This window comes from Panthera tigris, chromosome A3 (genome assembly GCF_018350195.1).
Source record: "Panthera tigris isolate Pti1 chromosome A3, P.tigris_Pti1_mat1.1, whole genome shotgun sequence".
In the NCBI taxonomy this organism is placed as follows: Eukaryota; Metazoa; Chordata; class Mammalia; order Carnivora; family Felidae; genus Panthera; species Panthera tigris.
Genome location: NC_056662.1, coordinates 101,558,147 through 101,582,527, shown reverse-complemented (window position 1 = coordinate 101,582,527; position 24,381 = coordinate 101,558,147). Strand labels below are relative to the sequence as shown.

The following is a 24,381-nucleotide window of genomic DNA, read 5'->3' as shown; positions in this document are numbered from 1 at the left end:
CTGGATCTTTGGGTGGAGTAAACTCTGCGCCATGTCCCCCTCCCTGACACCACCTTGAAGTTTTGTCTCAGGAGGTGGCTCAGATTTTCTGACTAGGGCTTTGTGTCAGGCCAGGCTTCCAGGCCAGCTCCCTATCCAGAATGGGGACCTCAGTAACTAGTGTCCTGGAAAGGTCTTAGGAATGTCTCCTGACCCTTCTGTCTCCTATTGCTGTCCCCGCAGGTGTGGAGACAATCCCATTATGACATGCATTCGAGGAGTCCCTTTCTGTGGAGAACCCTATACAGCAGGTGATGTTGAGATGGGGCTCTGTACCCACACCTGTGCCCACACCTGTCTCTTCTGAATGCCCCAGCATTCTCTGCCCCTCTTTGTGCATGGCCCTTCCCACCCGGTGCTGTCCATCTTCCACTGGATGGTGGGCTTCCACGGGGTGGGGAGTGGTGCTTATTCTCTGCTCTAGCTCCAGACCCAGCACCGAGCCAAGCACAGAGTAGGCATCAGAAGGAGTACCTGGGCCTTGACTGTACTGTGGGACAGGTTATCCTCTTAGACCAGCTTCAGCCCTGGCCCTCCTCACCACCACCTGTAGCTTTCCTGGAAAGAAGGGCTGGGCTGAGGGTCACCAGATCGCTGCCAGTTTTGGTGTGTAAACCCTGAGCCTTCCTTCCCGAAGGGCCTAGCGTCTAGTAAAGTGGCCTAATTAGAATGTTTCCTCATTATTCTTTTCTATTTGAACTGTAGTGAATAAACCTCAGACCGGGGAGGTCTCTGACTTGAATCAGCAGGTGTGGATCCTGCAGGATCAGACCATTGTGACAGTTCCACGGACTGACAGTGTGACTCCAGGTGAGTGGTCATCCTGTGGCTGCTGCCTTGGAGGCCAGGGAGGCGTCATGTTAGCACACATGGGATGCTGGCACTGGCCTTGTGTTCAAAGGCAGCTTTACAAAAGGGCCCACCTGGAGGGGGCTCCCCCACCTGCCTGGGAAGGGGTGTCCTGGGGAGCCGGAGAGCTGCTTTCAGTGACCTGATGGCCTGTCACATGGAAGAGGAGTATCTTATTCTGCCTGACTTCTGGGTGTCCTAAAAGGACTCAATGAGTGGGTACCATGGGAAGGCAGGTTTCAACATCACATGAGGCCAAACTTGCTAATGGACGGAGGTCTTCAAGGAGCAGAGGGGCTGCTTGGGGTTGGAGTTTCCCACCTCCAGGTGGTCCAGCAGGGGCTGCCATCTGTTTAGCTCTTCGTGTTTGCTCCATTTCCTAGGGCAGTGACTGGTGCATGGTGTGAGTGAATGAATGAACGAACAAATGTGGTGGTTGGCGTTTTGGTGGGCCTGGGGTAGCAGGGATTGCACTCAAGGTTTCTTCCTGCCCCACCTGGGTGATGCTGGCCTCGTCCTGATTTCAAGAGGAAACTGACACTATCTTCCCTTTTGTCCTTCTTAGTCACTGTCACTGTTGTCCCGTGCAAGTATCCAGAGTATCTTGAGCAAGGCAGAGGGATTCCCATTTATATGGGAATAGAGAATCCAGAAATGTGTCTGTCTTGTGAGGACATAGGAGGGCAGCCCACATTGCAACTGAAGGTGAGTAAGAAAAATAATGTTATTAAAAATACCAGTTTCTTTCTTCCTTCCTCCCTTCCCTCCTTCTTTTCTCCCTTCCTTCCTCCCTTTCTCCCTCCTTCCCTCCCTTCCTTCCTTCCTTCCTTCCTTCCTTCCTTCCTTCCTTCCTTCCTTCCTTTTCCTTTCTTTCTTTCTTTCTTTCTTTCTTTCTTTCTTTCTTTCTTTCTTTCAGAGAGAGCAGGGAAGGGCAGAGAGAGAGAGGGAGAGAAAATCCCAAGCATGCTCCGTGCTGCAGTGAGGAGCCTGACATGGGGCTCTCCACCTCATGAGCCATGAGATCATGACCTAAGCCAAAATCAAGAGTAAGACCACTCAACCAACTGAGCCACCCAGGTGCCCCAAAAGGCCAGTTTCTTTTATGAGATATTTATTTGGTAGATAATCTAGTTTTAGAAGTAAAGAAAGAAATATTCTCCGTTCTTAAACATATTTATTCCTAGATATTTTTGAGTTATCTGCATGCAGTTGCGTTATCCTGAACATCACTAGTTGAGGATCTTTGTCTTTCTTGTATTTTAAGATATTGTCTACCATTGTTTCAAGTATATTCTCTCCTTCATTCTGGCTTCTCTTTCCTTCCTTTTGGAATGCCTATTCCTTAGTCATTGGAACATCTAGATCTCTCTTCAGTATCTCATCTTATTTTCCATACTTTCTATCCTTTCACTGTTTTGTTTTTTTCTTGTTGCACCCTGGGAGAATATCTTGGTTTAATCTTCCAGGTCACGATTACATTTTAAGTTTATCCTGTCTGCTTACTTATTCTCCTATTCAGTTTTCTGAGATTTCAATCTTTCCTCTTGTTCCTTAAACTTCAGTTTAGTTCAACTCAATTTCATTTCATCCAGTCCAATTAGCTGAGTAAATGTGTAGGTTTTTAGTGGCACAGCACCGTTGTGGCCATTTGAGATACATTGGTGCCCAGAATGGCACAGAGCCCTGCCCTCAGAGGGTGTGGATTCTAGCGGGAGGAGAGAAGTGGTAGACAGTAAGTGTAATAGGTAAGCCTGTGGTGTCTTTAAGGGTGTTATGTCCCGTGGGAAAGCACAGTTAGAGCAGGCTAAAGAGACTGGCCGTGCCAGCCCAGGTGGAGTTGGGCTGCCGTAGAAAATAGTGCAGTCGGCATCATAAGATCTTAGCAGACAGTAGAAGGCAAGAAGAGAGTTAGCCAACAGGTGTGAGTGGGAGCAAGTTCAAAAATTAGCAGAGAGAACAGTGTGACAGGAGTGAACTAAGTGGGGAGGAGTTCAGAGAGATAAAAAGGCAGGACACAAAGGGCCTTGCCGGCATTTGTAAGGACTTTGCCTTTCCATCTGAGTAAGATGGGGCATTATTAGAATGTTTTGAGTAGAAGAGTCCCATGCATGAACATAGGTTTGAAAAGAATTATTTTGGCTGCCAGTTGAAAGCAGACTGGGGGTGGGGGCGCAGGGTAAAAGTCCTGTGGGGGGACTTCGAGGTGATCTAGGGGAGATTTGATGGACGTGGACAAGTGGGTAGCAGTGGAGGTAGGCAGAAGCCAGTCAGACTCTGAAAATATTTTATTTAAATTGAGGCAAGAGGACTTGCTGACAGAGTGAATGCTGGGTGTGATGAAAGAGGACTGAAAATTACGTTTTCACCTATGTCCTGTCTGCTAAGCCACCCTTCTACTGAGATTTTGTCTACTGTGGTTTTCGATGGATTGAGAATTGACCGTTTCATTCTGCCACATGTGGGTTCTTAGGGACCCTGGTGCCAGCAGTGTTGTTGCAGTGCTGGAGGTGAACGCCCAGACCGAGGGGTTTAAGAGTGGGACAGGAGGAGAGAAACTAGAGACAGCCTATATAGACAACTGTTACAGAGAGTTTTCTGCAAAAGGGGAGTTGGGAAAGGTGGTGGGCAAGCGAGATCATTATTTAAGAGGTAGAATGGCAGCAAATGTGCTAATGGAAACGGCGGAGAGAACGCAAACATGAATGGCCTGAAGAGGAACAGGAGTAAGCTGGGGAGGGCAGCTAGGGACTTGCCGCCCAGTCCTTCCCAGGCGGGAGGTTGAAAAGGAGGATGGAGGAGGTGGTGTCAGAGTTTGAAATGAGCAAGTGTCTTTTTATTTATTAAACAGCCAACACATCTCTATTGAATTTCTGTGTGTTGGGATATACAGTGATGAACAAGTCTAGCAATAATTATATGATTGATGGATATTCTAAGTTCAGATGGTAATGAGATAGGGAGGAGGTCCAAATGTGGACAAATTATGGACCATCCCTGTGTAGTGTCTCTCTGGAGATCTCGTGTGTGCATAATTTTGTTAAAAATACTTATTTTACTTCAATGCACAGTATATAAATACACAAAATGTACTTCTACATATGATATAGAAAGCATTTTCTGATTGCTCTATTTACTTGGTTTGTTTGTTTAACACAAATCCTTTGGTTTGTTAGACCCTCTTGTGTCTTTTTTGTGGCACTGACATTCCTCGAGTGTTGGCAGCTGGTCAGAGGCTAATACTGGAACTTTTGTTAGAAGACTAGTTTTGCGAGGTGGCGGCCCTCAACTGTTGCGGCTTTGGTAGGGGAGGTCCTTGGTTTATTGCTGCGGATCTGCAGCTCCTTCTTTTCCCCCCATCAGCCTCTTGTGTGAGATGAGTTCCAATGCATCGTTGGAGTGTGCCCACTTGTTCATTAACCTTTCTTTGTGCCATTCCTACTCCATCTCTGGATTTGAGGAAAGGGGCCGGGAAGGTGAGAATCCATGCTCACTCTGCTGCTCCTTTGAAATGTGTTTTCATAGAGGGATAAGGCTTTCTCTAACTTTGGAACATTTATTGATTGTGCACAAGTAACTCTGAACCGCTAACAGCCTCTGCTTCTCCTGCTGGGCGTTCTCTGTCACGTTTCAGGAGGAGGAGATACTGGATCTGTACAACGAAGTCGCGCCCGTGGAGCCCTTCCTCTTCTACCACTCAAAAGATGGCAGGACCTCCACCTTCGAGTCCGTGGCCTTCCCTGGCTGGTTCATCGCCTCCTCTGAGATCCGCCATCCCCTCTTCCTCACTTCAGACCTGGGGGGAAAGAACAATGTTAACTTCAATTTAAGTATCAATCCTTGACCTCAGCCTGGAGGGGGCAGCTTGGTCAGAGGTCTTTGTTAAATTTCCTAGTTCCCAGCATGCTTTCATTTATATTCTCTCCGTGTCATTTCACGTCAGTGCTGAGAGGTGGGCAGGACCTTGTTATCATCACACTTTGTGAATGACTTCAGGGCAGCCGAGGCATAGAATGTGAGCTCAGACACGGGGCGAGGGGTCACGTAAAGTTCTCCTCTCAAGCTGAAGTTGTCCATCCCACAGCCATCTGTACGAGGGTGTCTGGACCCCAAGACAGTGCCTTCTCTGTGGGTGGATACAGAGAAGCATCAGAGCTCATGATCTGGTGACTAGTGTGGAACTGATTCGTTTTGTTTTCTTTCCTATTTAGATTACATTTTCCATATGCTTTGTATGTTGCCAGTATATTTCACGTTGTATAATGTATCCTTTTAAGGGTTAAGGAACGTTTAAAGGTAAATAATTCTTAACAATAGTTAAACTATTTTTTTCCTAATTCTAATATGTAAACATAAAGCCAAATATAAACTTCATGTGTTTACATAACAGAAAAGCTAAAACTAAGCTGTAAAATGAAGTAGAAAACGTAGTAAACTGAAATTAGCGAGAGTAATTGAATGAGGATAGCTCACTGGGGTTTCACTGGGGAGAGAAGGACCCCTATCAGTGGTGACAGGCCAGGGTGGAGATAATGCACGTAAAAGAACACTACTATATGACTACTTTCTGTACAGTCTCACAGCCTTGATTTCTTTGCCTCTTCTAGACTTTTCCTTTTAGGCATCCACAAGATCTCTTTAAAAATAGCAGTAAAGGTGATGACAGAGCCTAAGGCAGGGCAAACTACAAGCTAGCACACTGCCCCCACTCCCCCAGGTGGCATATGTGGGATATTCCTCAGGCACTGCTGGCTGCCCAGGGACAAAGGAGAGGAAATAAACAAGTAGCTAACTGATAGAGATCACAGTCATGCAGGACCAGAGTCTCCCTCAGTTCACAAATATCTTAGTAAATTTCAAGAAAAAGTCAATCTTATCAAATAGCCTAATCTCCAGAAACCTGTAGAATCAGTTTGCTGGAGCCCCAACATCACCCTTCCATAGTGATATAGGGAACAAAGGCAAGAAGGAAATGGCAGGTAAAATTAAGTGCCATATAACCTGCGGCCCATTGACAAATGCTTGAGGCAAATACAGAGTACCACGTTTCTCCAGGAACCCCCTACCGTCCTAATGTTAATGCCTTACTAGAGGAAAACCAACCTTAGCTTGATAATAGCAAGGCCTCAGGTATCTTAGGAGTCCTCTTTAGCATACCAAAGTCCCTCTGGAGGCCTTCCTTTTGTCTTTACCTCCCCCCGAGCCATAGTGTATAACCAGTCATTGTTCACAACCACAGTGCAGCTCTTCCTGCCCACAGGTCCTGTCCGCCTGCTTTAATATCACCTTTTTGCACCAAAGACGTCTTCAAGAATTCTTTCTTGGCCGTCAGCTCCAAACCCCATGAACCCCACCATCACCCCAAAACTTCATCAAAGGTGCCTTTTCTTGGAACAGAGAGCCTAGCTTTCCCACCGGTCATGCTTCAGATGATGTGTTCTGATGAAATTAAATCACTGTGGGTATAATTGTAGAAAGATGTAGCTACATCTGGTTCTGTATATAACAGATTTCTTATTTTGACTCTGATACTACAGACATAGAAAGTTCTGTTTGCTTAAATACAATTTCCAAAACAGCGCCAGTCACTTACTTTTTTTTTTTTTTCTCTTCCTACTTTTGGACAATCAGACCACATACTCTACTAAGCAGGCCAGTAAGCAATCAGTAAGCCCCGATTTAATGCAACATCTCTTGATCTTTGACGTTTTCTTCCTCAATTAAATATAGTTTTAGCATTGCAGTTTTATTAAAAAACAGCATTAAAATGGGCACTGAGGTAATTAGTTCTGGGATATTAAATAGGAGAATTGGTTATTGAATATTTACTACTATACTCACTGCTCATAAATGGTGATAGCTTCTTATATCTGACCATTTACATTGTTACACTGTCAGTTGTTACATCTGCCAATTGGGATCCAACAACACATTTGCTTGTGACGTGATTATGGTCTGAGTGTTACAGCACCTCCATCCTCCTACAGGCTGTGTGGTGATTCCATTGTCCCATCTCTTTACCGCGAAAACTGCATGCAGGTGATGTGACACTTTGGATTGTCACTTAGCACAGGTTTAAGCTCAAACAAAAGCTCAAATATGAGTTCTGGTGTCATGTAACTGGTTATCCTGATGGTACAGAAGAGGTTCTGATAACATATTTAGAGTGTAATCAAAATGAAAACATAGTAATCTCTAGCTTGTGGAGCCTGGAGAGCAGACCTCCAGAGACCCTCCGCTTATCCATCACGTTTGTGAAAGACCACAGCATATGAAATCATAGAAAGGACCCTATGAGTAGCAACGTCCTCATTTTCAGGTGAACACCTGTTTTTCACACATCTGAATATCCAATGCTCTTGCATTCGGGTGGGTTCCGTGAGCTCCAGGCCAACGCTCACTGAAGGATTTGGTTCTTTTGCATCTTTGGTATGAAGGGCTTGATGCCCTGTGTTAGGGGAGGTCATTGAGAGGATGTGACCACCAGCTGACCCATGAGCTGGACCCTGGCAGCTGGAGGCTCCTCACCCCCTCTCCTGTCCTTGCAATGCGTGCTCTGGGTGCTTTCCTGGCTCCCAGAAGCTGCCCCAAGGACATAGCCTTGAAGCAGTGTAGTGATGTGATGTTGAGACATCTGGACGGTACCTGTGGCTGCACCCAGTTAAAGCTTCTATATAAATTTTTAATATTCTAGTGGGTGGGTATGGAAATGTACTCATCTTACAGCTGCCCCAAAACAAGCATCATATATAAATTCCCTTGCTTATTAAACTTGCCACCTACAGATCTGGGGTGAATTATTTCTTTCTTTGGTCTCAATCCTGACCTACCCATATGAGGACTGGTTTCAGATTACACGGGGAAGCTCCTGAGAAGGTGTAATCTAAGAGATTACACTGAGAGAGGGGGATTTTGGATTCCAGGAAGGAATTTAGAACCTTGCCACCAAAATCACAATTGCAGTGAAAACAGTTGAGTGGGATGTTTTTCTGCTGAGCTGCTTTGGGTCTTGTATCTTCCGGCACCAGGATGGCTGAAGGGCAAAGACCACTTCCTGAAGCTGGACTTGAAGATACTCTCCCTGAACTCACAAACGACTGGGCATAGGGACTAAAGATGCTGTCTCCGGGACACTGAGAACAGTGGCTGTAATTAATAATCCTCATGTCAATAAAACATTGCTTTTTATTTCTCAGCCTTTAAAGAGTTGTTTAAAAGAAGATTCTTACCAAAGCAATACATGTCTATGATTGAAAGCAATATCCTGCCCCAATCATATTTCCATGAGGCAACTGCTAAGTCTTTTTCAGCTCTTTTTCCTCCATGTGTCTAGGTATATGTTTTACTCCTATTTCTTGAATTACCAACTTTAGACATTATCTTTTCTTTTTTTAAAAAAGTTTTTATTTAATTATGAGAGAGAGAGAGTGAGCACAAGTGGGAGAAGAGCAGAGAGAGAGAGGGAGACACAGAATCTGAAGCAGGCTCCAGGCTCTGAGCTCTCAGCACAGAGCCTGCTGCAGGGTTTGAACCCGCGAACTGAGAGATCATGACCTGAGCCAAAATCGGATGCTCAACTGACTGAGCCACCCAGGTGCCTGAGACATTATCTTTTTTACCAGACAGATGGCATTTGCATCCCTACTATACAAAAATCATGTGCTCTTTATCTATTTGCTAAAGTTAATAGAAGTAGTAAGTCAAACAAAATATATTTGTAGAGAGTTAGATAAACTTTGGGTGGTCCTGTCAGACAATGCTCTGGTATGACATTGGAAAGGCACACAATAATCCTTTCGCCTTTTTCAGAATTTGGATAACTTCTCTGAATGATATCATTTTCCTTCAGCCTTTTCTTTTTAGGGGTAAGGAATGCGGGGGGAGGTACATGGGGTGGAAGTGACTTGCAGTGACCATTAGTAGTAGGTTTGGGAATGTGATCCTCTTGATTTCAATTTCCATCTCCTGGTGTTGGGGTGTTAGGAAGCACTGTTTGAGAAATTAGCAACAATTACCCAAAGCAAGACAGCAGAATAAAGTATGATCCCCCTTGTTCCCATCATTGGGGCTGTCTAGCAGGGTGTCAGCAGATGACCCACCCAGGGTGGAACATTCCTGGCCACCTAAGCATTGTTATGTAATGGTGTAAGTGCTGAAATATATTGTGTATCTATATTTCTCAAACTTGAAGTAATATCAGAATCATCTGGGGTCTGAACTACCAGCTCAGGTGTTTGGGCTCACTCTGGACCCAGTAAACTAAAACCTATTCCCTGCATAATTCCTACTTAGTAGGTTTAGAGCAGGGATGAAGAATCAATATTTTACTAATGACCTTAGGGAATAGAATGCACTCCCACTGTTCACATGCCCACAGGGCAGCTGAAGACAAAGCCTGGCTAAGGTCAACTAGCAGAGTGATTTTATTTGCTTGGGTAGCCAGTGACTCTTCTGTGGTTGATGCCTTCTGGTGGACATTAACAAAAAATACAAACATCTTCGCATTTTGTGCGCATTCCCATATGTCCATCCACATGTCTTTACTCCATATCTCCTTATCTTTTAGTCTTCTGATCAGTGAGCGGGCATTGACCACTGCCCAAGAATCTATATGTATTGTCCTTTTGGGACATTGTTTTTTTGTTTCGTTTTTTTGGGACATTTTGTATTTTGTTTTGTTGTCTACTTGTGTGTTCTTGCAGTTCACTGAATTGCTTTAAGAGGGTTATTCAGAGTTCTTTGTCAGACCATTTTTCTCCATTTCTTTAGGGTCAGTCATTGGAACTATATTAACTTTCCTTGGCGATATCATGTTTCCTTGATTATTTGTGATCCTTGTGGCCTTTATTGGTGTCTGTGCATTTAAGGAAGTAGGCACTTCTTTCAGTCTTGGCAGGCTGGCTTTGGAAGGGAAAGCCCTATACCAGGCAGCTTGTCCAAAGATTCTGCGTGGGCTTGTTCTGAAGTCCTCAGACAGGCAGGTCTGGTGCCTGGATCAGCAGGTGGGCAGACCTGGTGCTTGGGTCCATAGGGGCCGGTCTGGTGTCTGGGTTCACTGGGACAGGCCCAGTGCCTGTCTGTGGTGGTGGGCCTGGGACCTGGGTCTATGTGGATGGGCCTGGTGTCTGGGTCCACAGGAGCTGGCCTGGAAGCTGAGACATGGAGGCCACCCTAGCAGTTGGGCAAGCCTGAGCCTGGGGCCATGGGAGTCAGCCTGTAGCCTGTAGCTGCAGGGGCCATGAAGGACCACTTGAATCCACGGGGGCTGGCTTGGAGGCTAGGGACCAGGGAAATGTCTGGAGACTGGAGCTCTAAGATCCAACCTGGTGCCGGGGTGGGCTGGGAGCCTGCATCCATGGGAGCCCATGTAGAGCGTAGGTTTATGGAGGGGGGAGCCTGTCTAAAGCCTGAGGCAGTGGGGCTGGCCTGGTGCTAGGGTGAACAGGTGGCCTGGATCCACAGAAGACTGCCTGGGACTTGGCCAATGGTAGCAGCGTGGCACAGGGGCAGGCCAGGACCCTCCTTCCATGGGAACTTATTTGGGGTCTAGGTCTGTGAAGGCTGGCCTGGGTGCTGGGGCAGGCTGGTAGCCTGGGTCCATGAGAGTGAGCCTGATACTAGAGAGGGCCAGGAGTCTGGATTTGCAGGAAGTTGCCCGGAGCCTGGGTTTGTGGGGGGTCTTCCCAGTGCTGGAGTGGACTGGTAGCCTGGGTTTGTTGGAGCCCACCAGAAATCTGGGGCATGGTAACTGGCCTGGTGCCAGAGTAGGCCAAGAGCCTCAGGCCACAGAAGTCAGTCTGGTGCTGGTGTGGGCTGGTGGTGGAGTCTGCTGTGAAGTCAGTTCCTTACTTCACTCTTCTCCTGTGAACTGGATGTCTCTCTCCATGCTGGGATACTCTGGCTTGGGGGATGGGTGATGGGAGTAATATGAAATTATATTTCCTACCCTTTTTTCAATGTATCTTTTCTTATTTCTATGCTCCACCCAGGTGCTGTCATCCCTCACCTGAAATTCTTAACTCTTGTGAAGGTATTTTTGTGTATGGATAATTGTTCAAACTGATGTTTCTGGGAGGCAAAGAGTGCTAGAAATTCCTATACCCTCAGCTTGCTTTACTCTCTAATTCTCTCCTCTGCTGTGTGTTGTCTGTTGCCAAATACAAATTTTGGTTTATTTTAATTTTATTTGTTGTATTATATTGTTCTAGAGATGCTGTTTAATGCTTCCAAATCTGCCACTTTTCATAGTTTGCTATTCTAGGAAAACATCCATGTTTGTCATTTGCTTCTTAAATATGGTTAGGATAGTTGTTTTAAGCTCTGTGTATAATAATTATAAAACCAGATGTCTGTGTATGTTCCTACTATCTTGCTTTGTCTATTTTTTCCGTTCTTGTTCTTGTGATCTTGTTTACTTATATGCCTGGTGATCTTCAACTCTTTGTGGCTTGTTGCCTTTGTAAAATTATTTAAGTGGCTCTGCCCTCCTCTAGATGGGTTTTCTCTTTTTGTTTCTGGTGGAAAGCATTTGGCCTACATTAAACCAAATGCAGTTTGAGAGTTCCTGGCTCAATCAAACTGTGAGTACTCAAAGGGAAAATCCTCATGGCCACAGCCTTCCAGGAATTACTTCTTTTCTTTATATCTTTCCTTCACCCACTTTGTTCAGTGCCAAGACCATCTACTTCATGGGTTCCAGAGATTGGGTGAATCTAGATCTGGTTTGCTTGCCTAGTCCTAGGCAGCCCCTGAGTCCTGATCTCTCTCTCTCTCTCTCTCTCTCTCTCTCTCTCTCTGTCTCTCGTGCTGGTGTGACTAGAGTATGGCATGGGTGCATGCTATAGCAGCACAGAACATATCGTGGCTTTAAGGCTCCTTTATTTCAGATCCTGATTCTATATGTCTGGGATAAAGCCTGAGATTCTGCATTTCTGACAAGCTGCCAGATGATGCCAATGCTGCTGGTCCACAGATCATACTTTGAACATCAGGGATGTATAGAACAAGGACTCTTTCATTTAATAACTTGGCAATATGTGAACAATAGTCAAATTGAGTGATGGGAATTGTGCTATATAAATTGGGAGAGATTTATGGAACCGAGGGGACTATGTTAGACCATGACCTGACTAGTGAAGGATAGATATGGATGGACAAGGGAATGAAATCCTAATTCAGATCCAGTTCGGGCTACTTGAAGAGAGAAGAAAGGCTATATCTCTAGATTTTATTCATATGGAGTTCTTTTTTTTATAGGGAAAGAGGTTTCCTTCACATATTTTGACCCAGTGGCCCTTCTCAGGATCACCCACCACCTTGGTGGTAAAGGATGCACCTCCATTCTAGGGAGACATAAGTTGAGGTCTTGTATTATCTGGTATCACCAAAGCCCCCATCACCTCAACTAATGGCACTGTGGACTAAGTGCCTAGGCTACACGGAGCTCCATGTATTTATAGGATGAAATAATGAATCTGAAAGGCTCCACATCTTATTAGCTGTGGTCCTGAATGAATTTGCATTAGTATATGCAACATCCATATCAATGTGTCCTGAATGTTTGCTTCTTTGTACCTTATGGCAGGACATTGAGATCCTCTCCTCAAGATATCCAAGTGGGTCCAGTCCTATATAAGGAACATGGGGGTGATGTCATAGGCTCTGGACTTTCTTCTTTGAGCATGGAAATCAACTCATGCTAATGGATACCTGGGGAAACTCCTCTTCATAGCCGCAGATTGATTTTGAATCCTAGTTTTGACTCAGACATACCTACTGCACATTTGAGTATGAGTGCTTCATGATTCCACACTCTTGAGGGAATGGCTATGGAGCTACTCAGGACAAGATCATAACGACCTTTATATCCCACTGTGCAGTGAGAATCCCTTGGAAGACTATATAGTGTGAACTTGAGAGTGTCTTTATGTGTTAGGTAGGCTGATAAGGTAGCACAAATGTCAAGAGCTAGGATGATCTACTGGTAGTCAAAGCAAAAAGGCTGGTAGAGACAAATAGGCTGATCTGGGGTCTAGTGACAGACATAGGAGACTCAATAGGCCAGTTGCTACAGGAAGGTGTCATGTACTGGGGACTTTGCATGCTCTTCTTTAACCAATACAATAATCCAGCAAGGTACAATGCATTCATATAACAGTCATCTTGGGATCAGAGATGTGAAAGGATTGTGCCAAGGACACAAGTCCAAAAGTTGCAAAGCCTAATTGTGAACATACATCTTTTGAATACGAGTCTCTGGCTCTTGAATACTAAACTACTGTCTTAGTCTGTTTTCTCCCTGAGAAACCCTAGCATTGTTTCAGAAGCTGGGGAGGCTAAGATATTAACCCACCAGTCCCTTCCCCCATTGGCTGAGGTTGCTATTGAAATAAATACCCTTGAGGTGTGAAGCAGACAGGTGCTAGAAACTGCCACAGTGATGGTGAACTCAGTTGGGCTGAAGGGATTGGGGCAGGGTATCTACAACATCGTCTAAGCTTTCCTTCAGGGAAAACCTAACGTGTGTTCCTAATGTGTGTTTGCTAGATTAGAGCACTGGAGCATCTGGGAGGCATACTCCCTGCCCCACTAATCTAGGTCAGTGACCTATAGTCCATGATGGGCAGGGTGCCCAGGAGCTGGCCTTGCCCAGGGGAGGCTCCCTTGAGTGGAGAAGCAGCATGCATACAGGCTCTGAAAAGCTAGAGAAGCATACACTGGGGTGTTTTTACCTGGTCTGAGATTGGTAGAGAATATGGTGATTGTGAACCAGGAGTGGTTGCAAGCTACACAGGTCTTAGGGGACCCATTCCTTCCTTAGTCTACTTCCTACCTTGAACCTAATGGGGGCTTCCACTCCTAGGAATAACATTCCAGTGTGTCATTTTGTGGCAAAAGAATCCAGTCATCAGCCCTGGGGCAGTCCCATAATGTTTCTTCCCTCAAATTCAGTGTTGATGACTATATTTCCTGGTTGTTGCTCTTAAGAGCTTACTTAGCATGCCCTACTTTTTCAGGGTGAATGGGCAAGTCACAGTCATACTTGGTTGACATTTACATAAAGACTCACTGAATCTCTGCACCAGGAACCAGAAAATATTCAGCGTCAGGCAGTCCCAACCCAAGTGAGGTAGAACCTCCTTCCTTCCCTGTGTGTATAAAAAGCTTGGCACCTGTTGGATTCAGTCAGAGCACCTAAGTCTGGAAGAAGCCATAGTCCATAATAACAGATTACAGGTGTAGTCTGAAGCCATGAAACCTGCTGATCTTTGATCTTCTCTTGCTTCTGGGGAGTCCTAGACAGCTTTCCAGAGCCCTTGGATGCAGCTAGAACCTTTACTTTGGATCCAGGGTAAAAAGCATCTCTTGGACAAAGGTAATTTGAGCTCAGAAGCCATGTGTCTAAGCTTTCCTTTGGGGAAGACCTAATGTGCATCTACTAGCTCAGAGTACTGGAGCATCTGGTAGGTAGATTCCCGTCCCTGCTAATCTAGGGCAGTGATCATGATGGACTTCTTTCACTGCTGTCCTTGGGGAGCCTTGGGGGACCTTGGTGGAAGGCACAGGATACTGGAGGAGCTAGGGCTACTTCCAAGAGTACAGGTGATGATTTGCTTACTTCCTGTCCATGGATAACTATTGAATCAGGCACTGAGGATCCTGAGGCAGGGAGGGATATGAACAACTGGCTCTCACTGTGGGGGAGCTTGTGGCCTTCTTAGGGAACTGTGCTGGTGCCCTAACCAGAAGCCCAGGGACAGATGACTCCTGACAATCAAAATGCCTAATGGAACTTGTGGATGTCCGTGTGCAAGGTCCTTAGGGATGCCTCTTTGGATGAAGAATGGGGGAAGATGGGGGTCAGAGAGGCTGATTTTCTGACAGTTATTTAGTAGCCAGGATAAGTGACTTGAAGACAGGATAAGTGGTGACTCACTAGATACGTGGGAGGCTAGAATGGAGATAGATGCACACTCTCCTCTCCCTTCCTTTAAATCCAGAGACTTGGTGCACTGAACAGTGCCTGAGGTGGTGCTCTGGAACCTCCTAACAATCACAGACGTGATGGATGGAGGGCATCCCAAGGCCACTGTAGTCTGAAGAACCAGGACTACCAGTCATGATAGAGATGGGAGTTTCCATTTGGGGTTTTCTGGCCTTGGAAAACCCCCTCCTTAGTCTCAGATGTGCATCTGGGACAGGAGCTTGGAGGCAGCTTTCTTAGAAGAATTTTTACACAAAATTCTGGGGTTGGAAAGGGGAGAGAACTGGATGACATGTTTTCTTCTTCCCTTTTCCACAAGACCTGCTGCTGACAACCTCCTCTCCATCATCTGATTTACCTTGTCTTCTTCACAGGAAGCTCTGAAGCCAACATGGCCACCCCCCAAGGTGAGTGGTGAATCACAAACCAGCTTGGAAATATCTCCATCCTGCCTCACCAAAGATAATACAGTACAAGGGCCCCTATCATTTACTTAGCTACAGATGCATTTGCTCTTGCTAATATACTCAGATCATAAAACGTGCATTTGAAAATCTCAGAGCATTTAGATCTTTTCTTATTATGTATATTTGGAATTTATTTACTTTGTTAAACAGCATAAAGAAAAAAACAAGAAATGATGACAAACTTAAATATTTTTGGCTTTGTTACTACCCAGAGAGTATAAATTAGAAACAGACAAGTCACTGATATCCCTAGAAAAAAGACAAACCTTGAAAATCTCTTGGGGAGTATAAATGCAGGTAGATTCTTACAGATGCTTTGATCCACAAACCAGCTCCTGGCTTATTTCCCCTCCCTTTCTCCTTATAGCCACTCTTTCTCTGAGCAGTGAGCCTACCCCTAAGGATTCAGAAGTCATTATGACCAGGATGCAGCTAGAGTCCTGAAGTTTATAATAACCTTATATGTGTTTTGTGCTTTTCTGTCTTCTGGCAGCGGTAGACTATTCCAGAATCTTTGGTGTTCATGATTCTCTACAGATGGTGTGGGTCCTGAATGGAAATTCTTTAATAACAACTCCTTTTAACAACAATGTCAGTCCTGGTGAGTGACAATCAAAGCCACTTTTTTCTTCTTAAAGGGGCACCAGTTCCACTGGAGATGGGGCTGAGCTTGCATGAGCTTACATGCCTTCGGCCTGTCCTGCTTCTGGGACCAATGTCCACAGGAAGGGCAAGCAAGGACAAGATGGTTCCCTTCCACAGAGGAAACCCTGCACCTAGAAATGAGGGGATGAGGGGTTGGCAGCCCTTCTTACCAAGAGAAAATGTCTTCAGATAAGGAGGGACTGTCCACTCAAACAGTGTTTGACCTTCTTATTGGAGTTTTTCTCCTTTAAATTTCAACCATTACTACCTATGTCCTCAGAATCAAACTTGATCATCTTTCCACTATACACTTTCCTAATTCGGTGTCCTCTCTTCTAATATTGGGGATATTCCTTTCTCCCATCAAAAGTCAATCTATCTCAGCTTCTTTCCCTCTTCTAGGACTTCAATGTTTGATTTAATTCTTCTCTTCCCTGTATATTCCACCTTTGTCTTTCTACTGGATCCTTTCCATCACTGGTATATGTGCTCTAATATAATATTGCTAAGTTTAATAGAAATTCCACCTTCTCTTGATCCCCACATTCCATTCCTACTTCCACTCTTTTTTCCCATATGCTAGTCTCAATACAGTTCTATGTACCAGTCATAGCCAAACTTCATGGAAGAGCTGGCTACATAACTTGTCTCTACTTCACCTTCTGCTCATGTTTGCATCAAACAACATGACTTCCGAACTGTTCTCTCAAGTTCCTCTTCCCAAGGTCACCAGATACACTCTCTGTCCTCACATTATTTGGTTCCTCAGCTGCAGTCAGCATAATTGGTAATTCTTTCTTTCTTGAACACCCTCCATCTTCTCCTTCTGTAGGAACATTCCCTTGTGGTTCACTGGCTTCTCTTTGGCATTCTCCTTTCTGACTCGACTTTTTCTGTACAATCTACAAATACTGGAGGTCCTCAGATCTCAGTCTGCAATCATTATGCAACCCCACTGAAGGGATTGGGAGCTGGTCTCTTGGATTTATGGATCCAATGCCTCTATCACTCTGGCATTTATGCTTCCAACCAGAAGACCCTCTGAAAAATTTACCCATGTCCTCTTGATATCCTCTCAGACATCTCTAACTTCATCTATCCCAAGCAGAACTATGGATCTGACCTCTCAAAACTGCTGATCAGCCCAGTCTTCCCTATCTCCATTAGTGGCACTACCATTACCTGTTTCCTCCAGCGAGAAATGCAAGAGATATCCGTGATTCAATCTCTGTCCAGTCCAACAGCAAAGACTGATGAGTCTGTGTGCAAAATATGACTTATTTCTAAGATAATATCATGTCTCACCTGGACCACTGCCATTGTCTCCTCACTGCCCTCCTTCCCACCTCATTTGTGTAGCCTCTCATCCACTCTCTACAAAGCATTAAGAGTGACCATTTGGACTATGTTAATTGAACAGTGTCTTTCCTATGTGTTTGTGTTTTAGGGGTGGGAAGTGGGGGCTAGTGGGGACACCTCAGGGACTCCAGTCTTCTTTCAGAGCTACACAGGGGCCTTTACCCATCCTTTCTCCATAACACTCTCCCTCCAGACCCCCTCCATCATCCTATTCCCATGTCTTTGTATACTAGTTTCCTCTTAACTTTCAGATCTTGGTTTGCATTTTACCTCTACAGAGAGGTCTTTCTTGACTCTTCTATGTAAATTTGGTCTCCTACTGTCTCAGGCTTTGGTTCTTCCCTCAAAGCAGATCTTGCAATTTATTGTGGTTCTGTCATTTCTCTGCTTACATCTTTTGGTCTCATCTTCCATAGGGGGAATGACAATGTCTCTCTTATCCTCATCTAAATCTCTGTGTGCTCACATGCATCCTTGTCCCGAGTCGGCATTCAATAAAGAGTGTTGACTGGAGAATTCTCAGCCCGCTGCCCAGAAGGATAGAAGCAGAACACCCAGGCTCCTGGGCTAAATTAGTTGGGAATTAAATTTAGCTGATAGTGACAGGAAACCCACATAACTGGGACTTAACTAAGAAGTTTACTTTAAAAAAAAAAAGTTTATTTCTTTCTCATGAAAAAGAAGGCCGAGCAGGCAGGCTGAGGTTGGTATGGTGGCACTGTGATGCTCCCATGGTCCAAGGATTCTAGCTTTCTGCTTTACCAAGCTCAAGTTCTCCTCAACCATCATCCACGTATTTGAGGCAGGCAGTAAGAAGACACAACATGTAAGAAAGGAGCTTCTCCCAGATGAGTCAACTCCTTTTAAAGAACATTCTTAGAAGCCCCACACAACACTTCCATGTTTATCTAGGGGGCTACAAGTTCAGCATATGATAAAATTTAGCTGCAAATGTGGTGGGGAATTTTATTTTTATTTTGGGGATGCAGTGTTCCCTGGTAACATCTGGGGTTCTGATATTAAGTAAGTGAAAGAAATGGGCTTCAGATAATGATGTAGGGTCTCAGCTACATGATGAATAGGAAGAGGCTTCTGGGGGAGTCCTGGCTGCTCAGTGTCCCCCTCACTGGGAGGAGGAATGTCAGGTCAGAAGGACTGTCCTTTCTGCTCCCTGGAGCCTGATACCTGTTTCCATTTTTCCTTGTGTTTCCAGTCAGTCTTGATTTAATGACATGTATGGACAAAGAATTCCATGATGCAGGAAAAGGCAATCCAGTTTACTTGGGAATCAAGAACAACGATCTTTGTCTTTTCTGTGGAGAAATTCAGGGCCAGCCAACTTTACAGCTTAAGGTGAGTGGTTGTACAGCTAATGAGAGAAGCACTGTGAGATGTACTTTTTATTTCATTTAACATATCACTGAAGAAAAAATAACATTTTTTCAATCCTGGATTGTTCAATTCTTGGCTGTCCCCCAAGTCAATAAATGCTGCTTTTGGCGTGGGTGTAACACTCATTTTAATGTGAAAACATTCTCCAAAAACCAGAGAATACACCCACGAGAATGCTTCAGAAAGGCCAAAGAATGGTGGTTTCTCCATGCTCAGTTTTCTTTAACTACCTCCCAGAAATCCCCCACGATGCTGGGCTGCTCGCACTTAAACAAAGGCCACTCTATGACAGAGGAGACAAGGGGGAGATTGTTAGTCTGGATTTTGTGGATTATATGCCTATGGTTCCTGTCCTGAAGGTAGCATTTATAGTTATGAAGCAAATCTTTTTGGTTATGATGAAAGCTTTAAGATCTAAACCCACTCGGAGGCTGGGAATCTTGTGAGACGCCCACACCTGTGGGTGGGTGTCCACCAAGAGCACCCACAAAAGAGACTTAAACTTCTCTCTGTTCTCAGGGAAGACAGTGCTGTCTCAGAGAATCAGAAGCGCCTTGTATCATGGGATCCTGGGGTAGAGCCAACCTATTAGGAGCCAGTGGGTTGCCTCTTCTGACACCTTGTGTCCTTTCATCTGGTTGTGTCCCTGGCCCCTGGCCCTCCCTTTGGGGAAAGCGGTCACTCTCAAGGGCTATGTTAGTTTAGACCCCTTCTCTCAGTAATCCTCTCTAATAAACCTTTTTCCTAATCCTAGGAGAAAAATATCATGGATGTACACAACAAGAAGAAAGCACAGAAGCCTTTTCTCTTTTTCCATAATAAGGAGGGCTCCACCTCCACTTTTCAGTCCGTCTCCTACCCTGACTGGTTCATAGCGACTTCCAAAGTAGCAGGACAGCCTGTCATTCTCACCAAAGAGAGGGGCAAAAATTACATCACTAACTTCTATCTAGAGCCTCAGGACTAAATTCAGCCTGGGCTGTGGGTAACTGATTCCAGGAAAGAGGATCAAGCAATCAGAAAATCTTCCATTCGGAGACATAGTAGGTCATCTTCATAGACCAACATGCACTGATGCCCATCCATAGCCCCACCTCATTCTCGTCACCCAAAACTACCTTTTCCTCTAGACGGCCATTTGTGCACCATGTTTCCTCATATGAACATCACCCCAGTATGAAACCTGAATCACTTTTTATTCTTTCCTGATCTTGTCCCACTATCCACTTAGTTGCCAAGTCCAGTTAAGTCAACATCCCAGATGCTTCTTACGCACACCCCTCTCTATTCCTATTCCTTCTGACAACCTATGGCCTAGAGATGTGAGTTCCAAGCATTTTTGTTCATACAACCCTATCAATAAAAGAGTATTATTTGTTAATTCTCTGCATGTATTATGATATGTATTCCCAAAGATGAATCTAAAGTTTCTATTTAAGTAATCTTTACACCCCATGTGGGACTTGAACTCATGACCCTGAGATCAAGAGTCATGTACTCTTCAAACTGAGCCAGCCAGGCCCCCCACCAAAGAGGAATCTAAGGATAAATGTGAAATACAAATGAATGGGAAGCTGTGAGCTGTACATTTATGATGTAGCCACTTTTCTGTGTGTACGTATGTATGCTTCCATTAAAAGTTTGCTTTTAAAAAGAAAACAGATAAAGGTGAAATAAAAAATTTAAATGTCTTGATCATCATAACAGATTCATAATATCATTAGTTAATAATTTGACATGTAATACATACTTTAATTAAGATTAATTATTTACCGTAGTGAATTTAAATCAACCAGTATTTCAAAGATTCACTTAAGGGTGCCTGGGTGGCTCAGTTAAGTGTCTGACTCTTGGTTTTGGTCATGATCTCACAGTTCATGAGTTCTAGCCCCGTGTCGGGCTATGCCCTAGCAGTGCAGAGCCTGCTTGGGATTCTGTCTCCCTCTCTCTCTGCGTCTCCCCCGCTTGCTCTCTGTCTTTCTCTCAAAGACAAACAAACAAACAAACAAACAAAACCAAAAAACAAACTGCCCATGGTTCTGAGCTAATCCTTGAATCCCCTCTTACATCCTGGTGGCATGCCTCGTACTCCAGTCATTGCTGTGCAACCAGCTCGGAGAAGGTATAAATAACCTGACAGCATGTTATCTCAGCTACACCAAGCATCTGTCTCTCTCTGCTTGGAGGCTCCTAGGACACCATGGGGAAAGACTTGTAGGAACCCACTTGGCACTCACACATGTACATGCTTGGAAGTAAGAGGGAGCAGCCCCACGAGGAACCCTTGACCGTCGTGGGGAGGGGGTGGGAGTAGATGGGAACATGCTACTCGCTGTGACCATTCAAGTGTACAATTCTGAGATGCATTCTACCTGCACAGTACCTCGGAGGGTCCCAGTAGGATTGAATCATTGTCAACCATGGCAGTGCTGAGCTCAAGAACATAGCCTTGCATTGGCTTGCCTCATTTCCCTGCTTCAGTTTCTTCAGGCCCCAATCCTGTTCCCTGGGGTCACTTCTCATTATCGGAATGCAAGCCCTTGTCTCAGGTGCTTCTTTCTGGTGTAAACCCAGAGTAAGGCAGATTCGGTCAAGGCGAGCTTCTTTCGTTTACCAGCTACTCCCAACGCATTGGATTTCTTCCCTCCATGCCTCTGCGCGTGCTTTTGCAAACATCTCAAACACTGTCATCTCTGTGTATCTTATCCGCCCCTTATGTCTTCCTAACATCCTACATCTGTCTAAAGTGTTCAGAAGCCACTCCTCATCCTTCCAACGAAATACAACATCTTCTCTTTTCTGAGGTCTATAGCACTTTACCTTATCCTGGGACATTTCTTTTGTTAGACTCATGCTGGAGTTTTTTTTCCTTGTCTTGGCCTCTTTGCTCTCTTTTCAACCAAATTCTAGGTACATTAGAAGGCAGAGATTGTATCTTTGATAACCCTATACTCCTTGGCTGCCAGATCTTGCCCCCTACATGGCAGTTGTTGAAACAAATGAATTCTCACTGCATGTACTAGCATCTTCCATTGATACTCAAGTGTGTCAGAGTGGAGTCTGCTCGATCAAGGCAGAGACAGCCCTAACTGCAATAAGGGCACGAGGAACATGAAAGCTCCTCAGAGAAGGTGGGGAAGGACAGCACAGAAAGGCTGACTAGGAGCCTCCCTGTCTCAACTTTTCCTCCTCCTGTGCCAGTCTGACCTTGGGGGACTGCAATGATGTCAGGATATCCTCTCAGGAGAGGGTGGATATAGAAACAAAGCACAGCCCAGAGCTTCCCAGAGAGCCTCCAGCCAATGCCCATTGGCATCTTCTTCTTGGATTTTGTCCAAACCCTCACCAACGTACATTCATGCACTCATAAACCATTTGGGGGCACAGGAAAAGGACACCAGGGGAATCCAGTGTTTTGGTTTTTTTCTCTGACAAGTCAGGACACAGCACCAGATGACCCCAAGGATGACTATGAGAGACTTGTGGCAGCAATGAAATGGACATATAGTAAGCAAGTTTTCTGAGAAGGGTAATGCGAGTAATGTGAGTTCTGTAGGTAGCTGAATGTGTAGGAAGAATAGTAGATAGTGATGAAACAAAAACAATGTAACCCTAGGCTGTGCTTGTAAATATTAGCTTCTCAGAAATCCCAAGAGCACTGGACATGAGCAGGGGGTAGATGGCCAGCCCGCCTACACTCTTCTCTCTGAAAGAGGAGGTGAGGAAGTGGTGGTGGTGAAGGAGGAGGAGGGGGAGGAGGAGGAGGAGGAACCATAGAAGGAGCCAAGAGGTATTCTCAGATATTTTACTGGCTCTCTTAGTTCCAGGGAGGTTTTAGTCTATTTGGGCTACTGTAACAAAATTCCATAGACTAGGAGCCTTAACAAACATGATGTCTCGCAGCTCTGGAGGCTGGAAGTCTGATATGAGGGTGCCAGCACAGTCAGGTGAGGGCCCTTGGCAGGTTGCAGACTTCTCATTGTGTCCTCACATGGTAGAAGGGGAGAGGAAGGTCTCCTAGGCCTCTCTTAAATGGCTATTGGTCTCATTCATGAGGGCGCTGCCCTCATGATCTAATCACCTCCCAAATGCCCCACCTCTTAATCTGATCACACTGGGCATTAGGATTACACCATAGGAATTTTGAAGGACTCAGACATGCCTATTCCCACACCCATCTTCTCCTTCTCAGTTACTCAAGACAGAAACCTAGGAGCCATCCTTGATTCCTCCTTTCCTTGGAACCCTACCTCTAATTCATGAAGTCTGTCTCCAAAGAAGGCTACCTTCAAAAGACATCTCCAGTACACCCATCTCTCTTCAACTTCTCTGCCACTCACCACTCCATACCAAGTAGCAGCGATAGCTCACTGGTGCTATAAATCAGACTCCTGACTCGTGAGTTCCGTCTGCTCCTCCCTTTGCCCATTCAGTCTGGTCTCCACAAGCTGGACAGGGTTATCTCCATAAATGGAAATCTAAGCTACGTAGTTTCAATGTTTACCCCTTCAATGCTTCCATTTGCACTTATAAGGAAATGCAAATTCCCTACCATATTTTCAGGGTTGCCTGGATGGCCTGACCCCCATGTCCAACCCCTCTTCCAGGTAATTCTCTTTCCATCTCTATTCTCAGTCATGCCAACCTTTCAGTTCCTTGAACCTGCCAAATTCTTTACAGCCTCAGGACCTTTGCATATGATGTGCTCATGCACATCCCTATACCTGTATCGTTTTACTCTGATTTTCTGCCTTTCTGGCTCCTTCAAGTCACTTCTTTATATGTCACCTTCTCAGAGAAGCCTTCCTTGACCACCATGTCTGAAGTAAGCCCCTTCTTCTACCTCCTGAATTTTCTATCTCTCGTTTTTGACTGTTTATCCTTCACACAATTTCTTTATCTCTACTTCCTCCTTACGTACATTACAGTCCTTGATTGCAGGGAAGTAACGTTTGTCTAGTTTACCACTATATCCCCAGTCCCTAGCACAGTGTTTGTGTTTAACAAATATATGTTGAATAAATACATTGCTAATAAATTAATTAGTGAATGAATGATTGAGGACCTGCCTTCCTTCCCAGGCAGCCTGCCCTCCTTCGTGAGATTGGCCTCATTTAGAATAAAACCTACCTTCCTGTTCCTACGTCATGGAATGTCATGGAAAAAGGAGCTCCCGTGTCCACAGAGTCCTTCAGCTTTGTGAAGGCTACTTCTGTTGCCTTCTTTAACCTCTCTTTCTCCTCTGACATAATCCACCAAAGAGGGAGAACAGTTCTTCCTCACTCCTGATGTCTCCTGCCATCACACACCTGTTCTCTGCTCTCCCTCCCTCCCTCCCTCCCTCCCTCTACCCAAGTGGAGGCAAGACCATATGTCCTAGTGCACACCTACTGTCCTGGTGTAATCGCCAGTACCACCGCCTTTCCCTTTCAAAAGTGCCATATTTTATGATAAATTATGTGGTCACCCTACTTATTAGAAAAAGGGATAGTGTGGCTCAGTTGCTATTTGCCTACTTTCCACTGGGAACCAACTGAATTGAAGAAAGCATCCTTATAGATGTGAAATGACAGAAACATTTTGTGGAACTGTCCTGAGTCAGGTGCCTGGACCCTGTTCTATCTGAACATGGAAGCTCCCTGGTGTCAG

The 24,381-nt window shown here is 45.0% G+C and overlaps 1 protein-coding gene across 17 annotated transcripts in view; it reads left to right on the top strand.

The window, feature by feature from the left end:
* LOC102950578 (interleukin-36 gamma-like) overlaps positions 1-24,381 on the top strand; it is a 72,308-nt gene that overhangs the window by 33,418 nt on the left and 14,509 nt on the right. For 6 of the 17 annotated variants that reach the window (XM_042981980.1, XM_042981979.1, XM_042981981.1 and 3 more), the window contains 4 exons: positions 223-290; positions 745-849; positions 1,454-1,593; positions 4,520-5,661. In XM_042981980.1, the coding sequence (XP_042837914.1) occupies positions 242-290; positions 745-849; positions 1,454-1,593; positions 4,520-4,729 (504 nt within the window). In that variant the 5' untranslated portion in view covers positions 223-241 and the 3' untranslated portion in view covers positions 4,730-5,661. Of the gene's footprint in view, positions 1-222; positions 291-744; positions 850-1,453; positions 1,594-4,519; positions 5,662-8,427; positions 14,261-15,188; positions 15,277-15,829; positions 15,938-18,553; positions 18,694-19,486; positions 20,093-24,381 lie in introns of those variants that run through there. The other 11 variants (XM_042981976.1, XM_042981974.1, XM_042981982.1 and 8 more) reach the window with 6 other exon arrangements.